The 16,478-nt window shown below is 33.2% G+C and overlaps 2 protein-coding genes across 2 annotated transcripts in view; one reads left to right on the forward strand and one right to left on the reverse strand.

Moving 5' to 3' along the window:
- Nucleotides 1-1,885: 1,885 nt before the first annotated feature.
- On the reverse strand, nt 1,886-3,166 carry LOC115883888 (OCIA domain-containing protein 1). The gene is made up of 6 exons (XM_030902311.1): nt 3,013-3,166; nt 2,837-2,957; nt 2,598-2,778; nt 2,391-2,545; nt 2,208-2,325; nt 1,886-2,151 (listed from the first exon to the last, which is right to left on the reverse strand). The coding sequence occupies exons 1-6, from the start codon at nt 3,082-3,084 to the stop codon at nt 2,028-2,030; spliced, it is 771 nt and encodes a 256-aa protein (XP_030758171.1). The 5' UTR covers nt 3,085-3,166; the 3' UTR covers nt 1,886-2,027.
- A 29-nt stretch (nt 3,167-3,195) lies between these two features.
- LOC115883880 (arginine kinase-like) overlaps nt 3,196-16,478 on the forward strand; it is a 29,235-nt gene continuing 15,952 nt past the window's right edge. Inside the window, exons 1-4 of the mRNA XM_030902305.1 lie at nt 3,196-3,255; nt 3,426-3,667; nt 9,738-10,143; nt 13,670-13,917. Coding sequence (XP_030758165.1) covers nt 3,454-3,667; nt 9,738-10,143; nt 13,670-13,917 — 868 coding nt within the window. The 5' untranslated portion in view covers nt 3,196-3,255; nt 3,426-3,453. The remainder of the gene's footprint in view (nt 3,256-3,425; nt 3,668-9,737; nt 10,144-13,669; nt 13,918-16,478) is intronic.

Raw genomic sequence — 16,478 nt, forward strand, 5'->3', positions numbered from 1 at the left:
TTTAAATGGAACACCCTGTATATTGTTACATTTTTAGTTTCTACGATTAAAATAAAGCTAAATTTGATTAAGGATTACCGCATTTTAATCTTACCGTTTCTGAAATATTTAAGTTTTTGTCAAAATACACATTACTAAATTTTGTGTTGCAATAATAAAAATTAAAGTACCCTATACAGAGTGTCTAAACATGTATTTTAAATCATTACTAGCTTTAAACGGCAATTACTTGTTTAATTTAAATAGAACACCCCGTATATTTTAGGATGCACAATGTAATTGTCTATCAAATTGTAATAGACCATTTTATACCTATCTCTTCAAGTTTTCGTAGAAAATGCATTTTCTTATAATTTAGACCTCATTTATCAATATACCCATGGAATATTGACATTTTAGATTATTTAAGACGTATTTTAAAGACGTAACGAATTTTTAAAGAGTACAGATACTAATATTGTCGATATAGTTCGTTTATTTCATTAAAAAATAAAAAAAACTGTTTAAATAGGTATTTTTTGTTAAAAGAGAAATTTAATATGATTTTAGCATTCAAACTGCATTAATTGACAGTTTGCGCCTATTGATAATAATTGCTCCAAACACTAAAAAACTGGATTTTGTAAGTGTATTAGACAGCGCGATAAAAAGTAACACCTTAAAAATTTTATTTCATTTTTTGACGAATGCTTATTTATAACAACGTTCATTTTCATAACTTATTATTATATTGATTTCAAATCCACATTTATTTAGAATAATTTATGAACTAACACAATTAAGTATGTAATTAATTGATATTTAGGCGGAAATAATGGTGGTAGATATATTTAATTAATGGTGTACTCTTTTATAAAGATTTAAATAATTTTCTTTTGTATACAAATGGGCTAGTAATATCATCGTTTTTAGCACCTGTACATTTTGTACATTTGTTGCTTTAAAAACAATCTAAAATGTAAAGATTCCATGGGTATATTGATAAATGAGGTCTAAATTATAAGAAAATGCGTTTTCTACGAAAACTTAAAAGGATAGGTAAAAAATGGTATAATACAATTTGATGAACAATTAAATTATGCATTTGATTCTCCTAAAATATACAGGGTGTTCTATTACAGGGTGTTTAAATTAAAGAGGTTAATATACAGGGTGTTTAAATTAAAGAAGTTATTGCCGTTTAAAGCTAGAAATTATTTAAAATAAAATTTTAGACACTCTGTATGACGTAGTATTATTTTTGTATTACTGCAACACAATAACTTGTCGATAAATAAACTTCAGTAAATATTTAGTATTAAAAACTTTGACCCCCTTGGAGAAATGAAGCCTTAAAATTTTTGCTGCAATTTCATAAAATTGAAAATACTTCAAAACGATAAGGTTTAAGTGTGATAAACCTTAATCAAATTTACCTTTATTTTAATCGTAGAATCTAAAATGTAATAATATACAGGATGTTCCATTTAAAAAATACAACTTTGATATTTTTTATTTATTTGGAACACTCTGTATCTTGTAACAATATTTTTAAATTGCAGCTCTAATAGTCCTTGAACGAACCCAAAACTTAAAATTTGTAAAAATCTAATTGTTTAGCTACAATACTCCGTGTATGTGGTGAACAACCCTGTATCAGAGTCCTGTATATAAAAACCAATTGTTATTCTAACAGCAGCTCTTGGAGCAGCTTTACGGGACGTCATTGCAGCCACCCTAATATAGATTATTAGAGCTAAAATAAATCTTTCTACAATAGCATGCTTAGATCCTAAAAATATCGAGAATATCAGTTATGAAGTATATATAAATTTGCATTATAGATTGTGCTCTTTTCAGACCAATAAACACTTCCAGGTAGTTTCATAAAAAAAAAACAAAGAAATATTACTACTAGAAACTTTATTATCTTCTATTTAAGAACAATATATGTATATATTTGTATAAGCAGTTCAGAACTTCATACTCTTACAATCATCACTATTACTTTACAAAATGCACATTAACATTTATTTTATTTTCTTTTCTCAACCCCATACGTCCCCATATTTATTTTTAAGCCCCGAAGCCTTTTTGGACTCCTCATTTACATCCTCATTTCTTAATGGTGGCCTTTGGCTTGGTTGCGGAGAGGCAGTCCTAGAGGGATCTCTAAAATTTCAATACGTAAAAATACAATTCAAAAGCAAACCATTTTTAACTAATACCTAGCATTCAGAATCCTCCTTTGTTCATACTCTTCGCGATTTTTCTTTCTCAGTTCTTCGTATGTTGTCTCATGTTTTTGTTCAGGTGGCATTTCCTCTTCACGAATTACAATTGGATCTAATATTTAATTAAAATTGATTAATATACAAGTCAAATGGTAATTTTTGCTTATTATAACTTACTGTCTACTGATGGCCGAAAAGAATCATCTAAACCTTCAGGTGGCGGCCTGGTATCATAATCAAAATCTCTATTAGGTGGTGAGATGTCAGTGTAAGTTTCAGACATACCACTAAAGGGACTTAGGGATATTGCAGGTGTATAACCTGATTCTAAACTAAAAAAATCATTATATTATATAAAATCTAATCAGCATAAAGTAATCAAACTTTTCTTGAAGAGTTCCCTCTTTACGAGCTTTTAACATTCGTCCTATTTGGCTATTAGGTAAGGACATGAATTTCTCAGTACACTTTTGATGATATGAGAATTTTCCCAAAAAATATCCTATCAGAGCAGCAACGGTAACTTTGGGGTAAGCACCAAATCTTGGATGTGGTGCAAATCTACCTGTTAAATCAAGATTTAGTGAATTATTTGATAATTTTAATATATAATTTGAAATTACCTGTTTTGACACCGAAATACGTGCCTCCACCTAGTAATATACTAAATGGAATACATCTTTGGTAAAAACTTTCCTTATTACATTCTCTTAACACTCTAATCTCATCGGGGGTGAATTTGTACTAAAATTATGAAATTGAATAATGGATTTAGAATTTGTGTTTATTTACATATTACCGGTTGTGGTTTATTACGGGCATCTGGTCCAGGAAACGGCGTTGTACGTTCCCTTGCATCGTTTGGATTCATAATTTAAATAAAATAAATATATAATAATTTCACAATAACTACTTCGATACGAAAATCATTCGTTTACAGAGCGCAAATTCTTAGGTTAGAATTTAGTTCTAAATTAATTTTCCAGCAGAAACCTTAGGCAACCAGTCAATTAGCTAATTTAAATATTTTGGGGAAAATCAGGTACCATTATTATAAAATTCCATAATGTTTTTGAAATTATTTATATAATTAAATGTTAACGTTTTAACGTTTATTCTTTCTACTTTTGATTTTTATCTTTAAAAATATAGACGACATTATAGTGACACAGGTAAAGTTCAATATGACAGTTTTAAAAAATTCAATTTTAGATTGTATATTACAAAATTATTGTGCGAGATGTCAAAAGGAAAATGCAAAAAATGCGAAGAAAAATGCGGAAAAGGCAAGGCTAGTCCCGAAGTATTAAGTCAATTGGAACTGGGATACGAAAAACTATTCAAATCCGATTCTCCTTCCATGTTAAAGAGATTTTTAATAAAGGAGATGTTTGATAAGTTAAAATTTAAGAAAACTAGCTTTGGGTCTACGCTGTTAGATTGCATACAGTCAGGTATTGAGATATATTTTATATTAATAATTAAAAAATTAAAAAAAATTACTAAAACGGAAAATGATATCTAATATATTTTAATGAGATGCGCTTCACATTAAAATTAATTATTTCCATTTTTACATTATTTAATTGCGTTCATTTACATTATTACGTTTCTTTAAAAAAGTAGGTATTTATAAAAGTATTTAGAAAATACGTATTTTATGTCTAGTATTTCAAATACCTTTTTTTCAAAGGTATTTTTGTAACTGATATCCCAATAATTTTGCTTAGAAGTATCTTTTGTAATTTGTATTTCAGACTTTTTTATCAGATATCTTGTACATCTCTGCTAATGGTATCTTATACATCCAAACTATGTAAAATTTTAATATTACCTGAAGCTTTGTATTGCTAAAATTGTATTTTATGTGTAAAACAAGAGTTTTTAAACATCTTCAGCAGATTATACAGTTCAAATTTACTCATCTGCTAAGGACATACCGTATGATCGAAAAAGAACGTCAGCGATGGCTATGAAATGAAGATCGTTGTCATTTTATATGTAAAATAAAGTGTAAAATTATATAGGGAATGTGTTTGATGTTTATTTCCAAGCCAACTGGACGCGGTTTTTCGATCATATGATATTAAAGGAAATGAGGGTAATTCGGAATACTGTTGGTAATTTGGAATACTCACATATTGAAGCTATGGGTGGCCCTATCTGTTTAAATATGGTATATACTACTAGTTCGGCTTGTATTTAGTGAACAACAAATTTTGTAGTTATTTAAATTTATAGTACAGAGCAAAAATATTTGAACGAATTTGATTAATAGTCACGTGACAAAAACTTTTTTAGTGGAGATTAAATCGGCAATCATTTCCCTGATTATTGATTTAAATTAACTTTGATTGAGTCTTCATTGCGCAGTTAAGTATATTGTATTATTGTATATTGGTTTATATTTTAATTCGTTAAATGTATTTTTTTTTGATATGTTAATGCATATATAGGGTGGCCCATCAAAAACGTTCCGCAAAGCTTAACGGCCAGGGAAACTTTTTTTTTCAGAAAATTCAGAAACACGTCAATTTTGTTTGTAGGACAACTTTTGCCCCAAAAATGATTGCAAAATCTTCAACGCTCTAAGCCCCCAACTTTTTTCAAATGGGAAGGGGGTCAAGTGGCGCCGCAATGAAAAGAGCTTTCTATTCTCTATACTTTCCCGCTTCGTTTTTGAAAATCGGTCGAGTGATTGAGAAAATATGAAGGATTGAAATTTAAAAAGTTTATTTAAACATTTATCAGAGTAAATGATAAGGATAAATTCCTTCAACCAATTTGCTGTTTTTTCTTATTATTTCTAGATGTTTACGTATTTTTTCACTTGCCACAAGGTTGAACGATCAGGTGCGGTAGTTGCTAGATAGCTGCTCTGTGACTAGTGCGTTGAAGTTCTTCTCAATATCGTTAAACTTTTTAACAATTGTTGTGTAGTCACTTGCAGAAAAAGTCGAAATAATCAAACTTTATTTTAAAAATAATGAATGTGGCAATCGAGTTCCACAGATATTCAATGAATGTCATCCTGACAAACACCTTTATGGCAAAATTGTTCGCGAGTTAGTAGCAAAATTTCGCAAAACTGGTTCCGTTATGAATAAAAAGAGGCAGAGGGAAAATCCTGTAGTAAATGAAGCTATGGAGGTATTCGTATTAGGCCAAGTTGCCATAATAGTACTCTGAGTACAAGAAAATTAGCCAATGCAAAATTAGCCGACGTGAATCGTACAAGTGTCCAAAGGATATTAAAAAAACACAAGTTCCACCCGTACAAAATTAAGTTGGTACAAGCACTCAACGAAGACGATTTTGATCGTCGCTTGCCATTTTGTGAAACTATGAGTGAACGAGTGGCGAATGATAATAATTTTCTATTTAATGTGTGTTTTTCGGATGAGTGTACCTTCTTTTTGAACGGTGTAGTTAATCGGCAAAACTGTCGGTACTGGGCTGAGGATAACCCAAGGGTTTTTCACGAGGTTCACACACAAAATCCTCAGAAATTGAACGTATGGGCTGGTATTTTTTGAAATTCTATTGTGGGTCAGTTTAACGATATTGAGAAGAACTTCATCAACGCATAAGACACAGAACAGCTATCTAGCAACTACCGCACCTGATCGTTCAACCTTGTGGCAAGTGAAAAAATACGTAAACATCTAGAAATAATAAGAAAAAACAGCAAATTGGTCGAAGGAATTTATCCTTATCATTTACTCTGATAAATGTTTAAATAAACTTTTCAAATTTCAATCCTTCATATTTTCTCAATGACTCAACCGATTTTCAAAAACGAAGCGGGGAAATATAGAGAATAGAAAGCTCTTTTCATTGCGGTGCCACTTGACCCCCCTTCCCATTTAAAAAAAGTTGGGGGATGACACCCCCGCTTAGAGGGTGGAAGATTTTGCAATCATTTTTGGGGTAAAAGTTGTCCCCCTCACAAACAAAATTGACGTGTTTTTGGATTTAAAAAAAATATCCTGACCGTTATGCCTTGCGGAACGTTTTTGTTGGGCTACCCTGTATAGTAGAGGTGAGCAAATATTGAACGAGTCGTTCATTTGAACGAGTATTAAAAATGAATCGTGAGATTCGATTCACCGTTTAGAATACGGTTCGTTCAATTGAATCGTGACCAGCACGGATCCATAAAATTTGAACGATGAGCCGTAAAAAAGATTCGAGAGAATTGAATCGTATCCCAATGCGATCGTTCGTTTCAACGCATCGTTTTTTTCAAAGAGTCGTGAGAATTAATTCATTGTTTACAATATGGTTTGTTCAATTGAATCGTGGCCAGCACGGATCAATAAAATTTGAACGATGAGCCGTAAAAAAGAGTCGTGAGAATTGAATCGGATCACTAGAATTGAATGGGACTAGTTCGTTTCTACGGCCCGGTGGTTACATAGAGACTATTGAGAGAGTCGGACACCAATATTTAGATTTGAACAAAAGCCCTAAACAAACATAATATAGGCATAAAATGCAAATGATAATACAGTTATTTACAAGAAAAATGTATTTATACTGTGCTTAGTACGGGAGTATCTGTAATGCATTTAATTTTCACGTTAATATTTTTATTAAAATAATACTTATTTACCGACTATAAGCCATTAAATGTCGGATTAAAAGGCGAAATCGAATCTTTATGCAGCTCTATATAAATATTGTTGGCCTCTGCTATTTAAAAAAAAACGGCGTCAGTGATGGTTATGAAATGAAGATCGCTGTCATTTTTTATATGTAAAATTATATGAGGAATGTCATCGATGTTCATTTCCTAGCCTCGTTCCTAGCCGACTGAATGCACTGATTTTTGTTCGATTATGCTGTATTATATATTATTTATTATATGATTATTAAATCGTAATTAAAATGTGCCTAAAAAATATTAAATTGGTATTAAGAAGTATTTAATAAATACAGTATCTATATATGAATTGGATTAATAATTTATTATTATTGGTAAATCATTCTATAAAGTTTCATTCCATAAGTGCCATAAAGTGTTGAAAAGCAAACGAAAGAACTGTATATTTCCTTTTGGCCCCTTAAGTAATTGGCCGACTAAATTATCACCGATAGTGCCATCAGTTACGATTCTTGTTTTTATGAAACGTAAATTGTGCATATATAATTCGTTCAATTGAACAAATCATAGCAGTTGATTCAATATGAGAAATTAAATCGTGTGATTCGATTCATTAAAAAGAATCGTAATATTCGTACTGCCCATCACTAATATACAGTATGTCATAGATATAATATACAGTATGTCATTCATAGAATTTTAATTAATGTAATGTTTTTTGTTGTTTTAAAATGTTAAACAAGCACACAATTTATTTAGTTCAATGCTACGGAAAGAATATGACATTAATCAAAAATTAATAATAACCATCTAACAAAGAATTAAATAAGGAATATATTAGGAACTAGCGTGTACCAGCGACTTCGTTCGCGTCGAATTAATCATTTGTAATGGTGATGATAAAGCAAAGCAAGAATTTCTATTAACATACAAACTGGATAAAATTTTCTCACATTTATGTCAGCATGAGAAAAAACAATATGACGATATTATTATATAACTTGGTAATATTCGAGGGGTAGTTTCATCTCGTTGGAATTTGACTTTCGAAAAATCCGTTTGCCAAAAATAAGCTTTTTACGTCAAGCAGTTTAAGCAGAATCGTGGTTAAGAAATTACCCAACTTTTTGGAATACCCTGTATGATTTTTAAAAAAATTCAAAATATGTAAAAAAAGCAAATAAATTATGCTTGTCCAAGCGTTTTCCCGAAAGACTAACCGTTTTTTAAATAACAAATATTGTAATATTTGAGGGACGTTTTCACCCTCTTGAAATTTGAGATTCGATAAACCCCTCCTTATCGAACCTCTACACCCCACAGTCAATCCGTTTGCTAAAAATCAGCTTTAAACGTCAAGCAGTTTAAGCAGAATCGTGATTACTCAATGGTCATATTTTATGAAACACCCTGTATAAATTTATAAAAAATCTTAAAATATGTAAAACAACAAAATAAACTATACGTATTTAAGAGTTTTTCCGAAAAACTCACCGGTTTTTAAATAAAAAATATTTTAATATCTGAGGGATAGTTTCACCCCTTAGAATTCGAGTTTCGAAAAATCCCTTCTTATCGAACCTCTAGACTCTAAAGTCAATCTGTTTTCCAAAAATCAGCTTTTTACGTTAGCGCTTTAAGCAGGATCGTGATTAATCAATGACCAGATTTTTCGAAACACCCTGAAACACCAAAATAAAATATACGTGTTTAAGCGTTTTTTCGGAAACTTGACCGTTTTTTAAATAAAAAATATTGTAATATTTGAGGGGTGGTCTCACCCTCTTGGAACTGGAATTTCGAAAAATCTCTTCTTATCGAACCTCTACACCTTAGAATCAACCAATGCCAAAATTGAGCTTCTTACGTTGAGTGGTTTGAGCAGAATCGTGATTAATCAGTATTTCAGTCACTTAAGGATTTTATATTAGTATAGATTATAATAAGGGAAAGATATTAACATAGAAACGCGTTTTGATTTTTAGGAGTTTTAAGATAAAAATCAACCATATTTATGTTTTTTTAGTTTTCTCTAAAACGGTATGGAAATTTGAAGAAGTAAACGAGATTAACAATTTTAGAACAAGCAAAAACTTTTATGAAGAAAGCATTTTTCTCAAAATATGAATAATAAAAAAGTTTGTCAAAGATTCAAATAATGGAATAGTCCAAATTATGTTATTTTGGACATTATCTTGCTGCTTTACGATTCTATAATGTATGTAAATTTTTTAGCACGCACTTTAGCTCAACCCGCTTGATGGATTTTAACATATAAGGGTGTCCGGTGTCGATAGATTTATCTTAATTTTGTCTTTGTCCTAATGGTAACAGGGGCAAAAATCAGAAGACAATCAATACTTTCTTCATATTTCCTTCTGCGCTTGCGTATCACAGTTATAGGACGGTTCAGACTCGGTAATAAAAAAACCTAATAAAGTAAGCTATATGTTTTTTTTCATCAAAGGAACGGTACATGGGAAGAATAGTGACTCACATGCGAATCATGAGTGCACTCTGTATCGGATATGACACCGGAATGTATATGTGTGTGACTACTGTGAATTTTTAATATAAACAACATATCTGCGGCTATTTTGGTATAATTCCAAATTACGTGCATGGTCACGTCGACAGAGATTTTATGCACTTTTTTTTCATGAGTGAAAAAATACATTTAAATTACTTTAAATACTAATACTATGGCACGCTATTTATTTTATCCAAAATAATTAACATTTAAATATTTTACAATTTTTTGTAACTACTATTCCAAAATACCTTCACTTCTTCTATGATTAGCGTAATGTGTGTCAAAAGTTTACAATAACGCGTTTGATTTGTTACATTTTTCTACTGTAACACCAAAAATTACAGCTTAAATTGCATTCACAAAAATATCATTGTTTGTTCTTAAGGTTTAGAAAATCTGGATTCTGGCATCGGAGTTTACGCCGCCGATCCCGAATGCTACTCGGTATTCGCCGATCTATTTGATCAAATCATCCAAGAATACCACACTTTCAGTCCAAGCGCACGCCAACCGCCCACCGACTGGGGACCGTCCAATGCCTTCGGAAACCTGGACCCCACAGGCCAATTCGTAGTGTCCACCAGAGTGCGTTGCTGTCGAACACTGAAGGGCTTTCCCCTGAATCCCTGCATGACCGAAGACCATTACAAAGAAATAGAGAACCTGATGCAGCCCACTTTCAGTAATCTATCGGGGGAATTGAAGGGAACGTATAATCCCTTAGTTGGAATGCCCAAAGACGTTCAGCAGAAGCTCATAGATGATCATTATCTGTTCAAGGAAGGTGATAGGTAATCAATCAATCAATGCTTTATTGTTCTAAGATTCCTCTTTTTAATAAAGCTGTTAACAAAAAAATAAAACAAATAAAAACCTAGACAAAAATAAAAATAGAGAAACAGTCATCATCAATATCATTTAACTTATACCGTCCACTGCTGAACAAAAGCCTCCATTAACTCTAGCCATTTCTTTCAATTTTGTGCCACTTGAATCCAGTTTCCAGCCACCCTCTTAATATCATCTGTCCGCCGACTAGGAGGTCGTCCTTTGCTTCTATAGGCCTCGTTTCTTGGTCTCCATTCCACAAGTCTTTTTGTCCACTGTCCATTTGTCATCCTAGCTACATGTCCTGCCCAATTCCATTTAAGATGTAAGACAGGTATCACCGCATCTCTTACTCCTGTTCGATTTCGTATTGTATGATTGGGTATTTTATCTCTAAGTGTAACTCCCAACATGGACCTTTCCATTTTCCGTTGCATGACCTGTATTCTTTGTATGTTCTTAATTGCCAAAGTAAGTGTTTCAACTCCATATGTGAGGACAGGCAAGACACTGATTAAAGATCTTTCTTCTTAAACATATCGGAAAATCAGATCTCAGTATATGCCTTAGTTTTCCGAATTCCACCCACGACAAACCTATTCTTCGTAGAATTTCGTGGGTCTGATTATCCCTTCTAATACCGATCTCATGCCCCAGAGAAACAATATCTATAAAGAAATAAAAACTAAATGTATGAGAAGTGGGTTAATCACCGCGACCTTACAGATCTATTGTGTCTCCCTTTCTTCAGTCTCAGGACTTTGCCAAAAGCCAGTATCTGAGACGGTTTTACAGAGGTTAGTTCTCCATTTCCGATATAATTGTACCAAACTTCATGGCACGAATGGTTGTCGTCTCGGCGCATTAAGTGATGAGGTGTTCTGGTGTTTCTCCATTTTCCCCACACAATTTGCATTCACCGTTTTTTCTTAGCTTCAATCTACTGGGATGTTCATTGAGGATACAGTTAAAACACCAGTGACAATCCGAAAATTGTTCTTACTCAAATCAAGGAAAGTCTTTGATTTTTCTCGGTCGTAAGTTCTGAGTAATTTCTTCAAGTATTTTATACCGTTGGAGGATTCCCATTCCAGGTCTCTTGGTATTAGAGTTCTATTCTTCTTGGTTCTAGAGTTCCGCTTTAAGTTGGTTTTCACTTCGGAAGCAGAACGGTTCTGGTCCAGATAGTGGAGTGTTTTTTTTCGTTCCTTTTCTAGCTAGATCGATTGCTTTTTCATTGCGTTCTATCCCTTGGTGGGCTGACACCCAGAATAGGAAGACTTATTATTTCGACTTGTGTGGTGTCTACAATATCTCGTGTGTAGTGGCAAGTGTTGAAGTAAGCGAGTGAAGTAACTTCTCAGGGGAAGAAAATAAGTATTTGTTTTTCTAATTTTGTTTTTTATGAATATTTGTTATTATTGTTTATTTGACAAGACAGATTAAATAATTCACATTATTTTTATTTTATGCTTTTATTGGGGTTAAATTAGCATGGGACATTTCGACTTTAAAATCAGTTAGGAGATCTTGCAGGATACGAGACGATATTTGCCGAATTTGTTTAGCTTCTCTAGGCAGCCTTTGACCAACTTCGAATTGATGGTTACTGAGATGATCGCTTTTACTGCTTGACTATCGAATACGTAGGCTATTTCTTGTTCCCGATAATTTCTATCTAAGTTCAAAGTATTTAGTTTTCGCCGCAAATACTCCTATCCCTGTCTATGCTTTTGTTTTGGAAGCATCAGTATACCACGTTATGGTATGTCTCTCACCTGCTGAGCAAACGTTTCTCTCTTTCGATCCTTTGTATTGCTAAATACCACAGTGAGGTGTTTCTCAAAGTTTTACATTCTTATGTCATCCACTGGGAGTTGGAGGATTGGAATTTTCCTTTTGAGAGTGTTTAGCTCCTGAGCTGACAATTCTTCCAGTACCGCTCCCGTCAATGACCATTCTATCATTGAAGCATTGGGATATCTACCGACGACAATATGCAGTGGTGTTAGGTGTAGAATTACCTCCATTGCTGCCGTTGGGCATGTTCTGATGTCTCCTGTGACGTAGATGCATGACAGTCTCTGTAATTTCCACCCGTTTTGCCTTGATGTACGTTGCTCTAGTTTTGTGTACCAAGCAACTGCCCCATAGGTAATCATGTGTCTTACTATCATGATATTATACATCCAGCGCAAAATTTTAAGGTTGTAGCCCCTTCTACTTCCTTCCAGTCTTCTTGATATTATAAGAGCCTTTATGGCTTTACTGGTAGGTAGTATTCTTGTTTGCGAGTTAAGAGATATATTAAAATTTAAAAAAGAAATACAGGGTGAGTCTTGAATCAGTGTAAATATTTTCAGTGCTGGTAGATCTCGGATCTCGATAAAAAACTTATGTTCTAGTTTTTCACGGGAAGTTATGTTCTAGAGTCACGGGATCCCTTTTAGTGCTGTAATTATTACACAAGTTTCGGATCTCAAAGAACGCACGTTCCGAATTTGGACTTTGAATTTTTATGCATGAGACATGCAGTTTCTAATATTAAAAGACAGTGTAAATTTAAATGTATTCAGTTTTAAATAAAGAGCGATATGACTGTCTTATTGCCTGTCCATCCAACCGTCTGTCCGTCTATCTATCTATCCATCTGTCCGTATGTCCGTCTGATGATTCCATTCGGGTACCTCTATCCACGTGCCGAGTTTGATTCCAATCGACCCATAATTAAAAAAATCCTGATAATTTTGTCCATTTAGAGGCATCGGTTCGAAACGTCAAGGGCGTCATCCTGTAGCCCGTCTCCAATTATGCCGAAATCGACTCACATTTTTCTGCAATATCAAATCCTTAGTCCCACCCTGATGATGATGTAAAAATGCTTGTCGTAAACGAAACGTCGTATCCTATGCAAGGTGGGGCCGTGTGCACCGTCGCTCACATAGCCTACCCACCAAATTTGGTCGCGATGGGACGACATCAACTTTTGACGTTTCTTACGTCAAAACTAACTGCTACAGTGAGACGTCTCGTACACGGTCAAGTTGGCTTTGGTCCAATCTATTCGAAACCGTAGGCTATCCTTACCAAGTTTCCTCTCGTCTGTTGTGTCGCGTGTCGTGTCACGACATTTTTTCAGGAAGTTTCATTTCAAAAATTGAATTTGAAGGTGGTATTATGTTTGTTATTACCAAGGACCGGATTATTTTTTCAATTAATTTATATTTTTTTAAACTTATAACTCTAAAAGGAATTCGTAGAAGATAACGTAAACAATTTGCTTATTTTAAGAATTTCTTTAAAAAATTTCAAATACATTTTTCTGTAAAATAAAACGGGGACAACATACTCCACGATGATGCAATACACGGTATAATGATTTTCTGTAAATAGATCGATATTTAGCATTGAATGAATCGAAAAAAATATGTTATTCATCTAATATTTTCTTATGTAACTTGATGATCTAAATATCCTCCCTGACGCCAGGTTTCTGCAAGCGGCGAACGCGTGTCGATTCTGGCCCACTGGTAGAGGAATCTATTTTAACGCTAAGAAGTCGTTCTTGGTGTGGATCTGCGAGGAGGACCATTTGAGGATCATGAGTATGCAGCCGGGAGGTAACGTCGGTGAGGTGTTCGGTAGAATGGTGAATGGGGTAAAGGAGATCCAGAAAAATAACGAGTTTGTTGCTAGCGATAGATTTGGATATCTGACGTTCTGTCCAACTAATCTAGGTGAGTTAGGTCAGGTTAGGTTAGGATAGTATAGTATGTGTCGTGGACACAATGCAAACTTAACCTTCGAGAGATAACGTGCGGAGCATGACTCCGCGCGTTCAGAATTTTCACGATATTTGACGAATTTTACCGACTTTGACGTCAATGACTAAAGAATATAAGGACATGTAACGCCCCTATACGGGCTGCAGCAGAATTTGTGACCTTTTTTTTTGTTTTGGTGGCAAACAATGAGTCATCATTTGGTCACCAGCGACAATTTTAGCGATTTTTAATAGTTTGTGTGTAGTAAACTTTGTATAAACTTTATTACAATGGTGATTAGTTGTTCACCTTTCAAGTGTAAAAGCAGCAGCGATAAGAAAGAGCCAGGAGTTACGTTTCATAGGTAAATAAACAGTCCACTCCAACTTTTTAGCGTTTTCTTATTGAATTCGATAATTATTCTTCAATTTCTATTAACATTTTTATGTACTTGATATGTGTTATACGTCGATACTAGTTTTGTACCTTTTGTTAACATTTTAATACGTTTTTTTCGTAATTAATTAGGATGATACACCATAGGCGTAGTCAAAACAATTATCAAAATATATAAATATTGCTTCAAACAGCTAGGTTAAGAAAAATATGTGCCACGGCACTGTTTGGTGTCATCGTCACAATTTGCTCTCGGGTGTTATTTGTCCTTGGATTGTTTAGTCATTGTTTGACGTACTGCGCCTGAGTAGCTGTTGCATTTGACGTTACGAAAATAGTGAGGTTAGAAGACTGCTTAGTTCTCGAACATTGGTCATTTGCGGAGTGACACTCCGCAGGTTATCCTTATTGTAACATTTTTGAGGTGAGTATCTTCTTTTTTTATTTGTGTTTGATTGATTACTGAGCACAATTATGTAATTTTAAAGTGCGCTATAGACTATGCAAAAGAACAGGAATATCTTCAACGACTCTTTGACGAGGTAGATACCAATGTCGAGCCCGATGGCAACGATGCAAGTTTGACCAGTGACAATGAAGAAATCCAAAATTACGACACCAATGATGACCTAACGATTGAGACCATTGATGAGTTGAATATTCTGCTGATAAACGAACAAACGGGACAGCAGCTTGCTGCATTTTATACGGGGAAAGATGGAAAGACAAACTGGCGTAAGCACCCTGGAAACATACAAGTAAGAACTCGTGCAGAAAACATTATCAAATGCCTTCCTGGTGTAAAGGCAAATGCAAGAGGAAAAAAAATGTGATGGAGATCTGGAGCCTTTTTTCGCCGATGATATTTTCGAGGTTATTGTTGAAAACACAAATATTTTTATTGGCATGAGCCACTTCGATCCCTCTAATCGATCAGCAAGGCGAACCGTTATTACTGAATTGATTTATATTAAAAAATATGATTTATAAGCATGAAGCAATAATATAATTACTAAAAAAGCGTAGTAATATTTTATTTACCCAGTATTTTTGTCAAATTTTGAGAGAAAAGAAGTGCGGAGTCGTACTCCGCACGTTATCTTTTATGTCACGTTTCGGCACGTTATCTTTCAAAGGTTTTTTTTTTCAGCTTTTTATAAACCTACATATACATACATACTGCCATTACTCGCCGAACGAGTATTCGACACGCATCAAAAGATACGTGATTTTATTTGCCTACCGCACTCCGGATATTCAAAAATCTCATTGCTTTGTTGCCATACACCTACGGAAGCAAGCAACGTTTTTTTTGTTAGTACACCAATAGCTTTCTTGCCCATACTTTAATTTTCACCTGACAACTACTTAAAGACCTTCATAAATACAAGTCATATTCTCATTATGTTATGAACATATTCAAATCATATATGTGTGTTATGAACATATTTGTTCTGCCTCGTGATCATTTGACACACCTACTGATCATCTTGTATTGAACAATTTTGATTTTAACCAGAAAATATTTTAATTTTGTTATTTTTTCGTATATCTATACCTAATTAATATTGGATTTTGAAACATTATGAATAGCATCAGTAATTCAATCTAATAATTATTGACTACACGTGGCCTCCATTTTCGATATTTGACTGAAGTTAATTGAATGGTATAAAAAGTAAAATAATATACTTAAATAATTACGGTAGTATATCCGGGGAGTATCCATTTTTTTATTATTGTGTCAACTGCTTAAACGAATATAAAATTTACTTTTGTAATTAATAATTTGTTAATTGAAGCGTCCGCATATAAAAGAATATATTATAAACAAGTATAAAACTTAACAATGCATGATGTTCGTTGTAAATTACCACTTCCATCTAAAGGATTTAAATATAGAATGTTAAATTTACTGGAAAATGTGAAATAGAGACATTCGTCAAGTTGATGGTTATCTATCATTTTCCTCATTAATTTGATTATTACGTGACAGAAAGCATACGCGATATTATGGCTATAATTTTTCTATTTATAAAATGCATAAATAAACAAACATGAGTAAACATCTGTCATAAATTTTAAAAAAGAAAAAATAATAAAACTATTAAAAAATATAAATAATAGTACTCTAGTAA

Source organism: Sitophilus oryzae, unplaced genomic scaffold (genome assembly GCF_002938485.1).
Source record: "Sitophilus oryzae breed Bouriz unplaced genomic scaffold, Soryzae_2.0 scaffold_111_pilon_pilon, whole genome shotgun sequence".
Taxonomy (NCBI): domain Eukaryota; kingdom Metazoa; phylum Arthropoda; class Insecta; order Coleoptera; family Curculionidae; genus Sitophilus; species Sitophilus oryzae.

Coding starts and splice junctions, on each gene's coding strand:
- LOC115883888 (XM_030902311.1), bottom strand. CDS start 3,084: ATGAATCCAAACGATGCAAGGGAACGTACAACGCCGTTTCCTGGACCA. Junction 2,958..3,012: donor CCCGTAATAAACCACAACCG/GTAATATGTAAA, acceptor TCATAATTTTAG/TACAAATTCACCCCCGATGA. Junction 2,326..2,390: donor TTTTCGGCCATCAGTAGACA/GTAAGTTATAAT, acceptor ATTAAATATTAG/ATCCAATTGTAATTCGTGAA.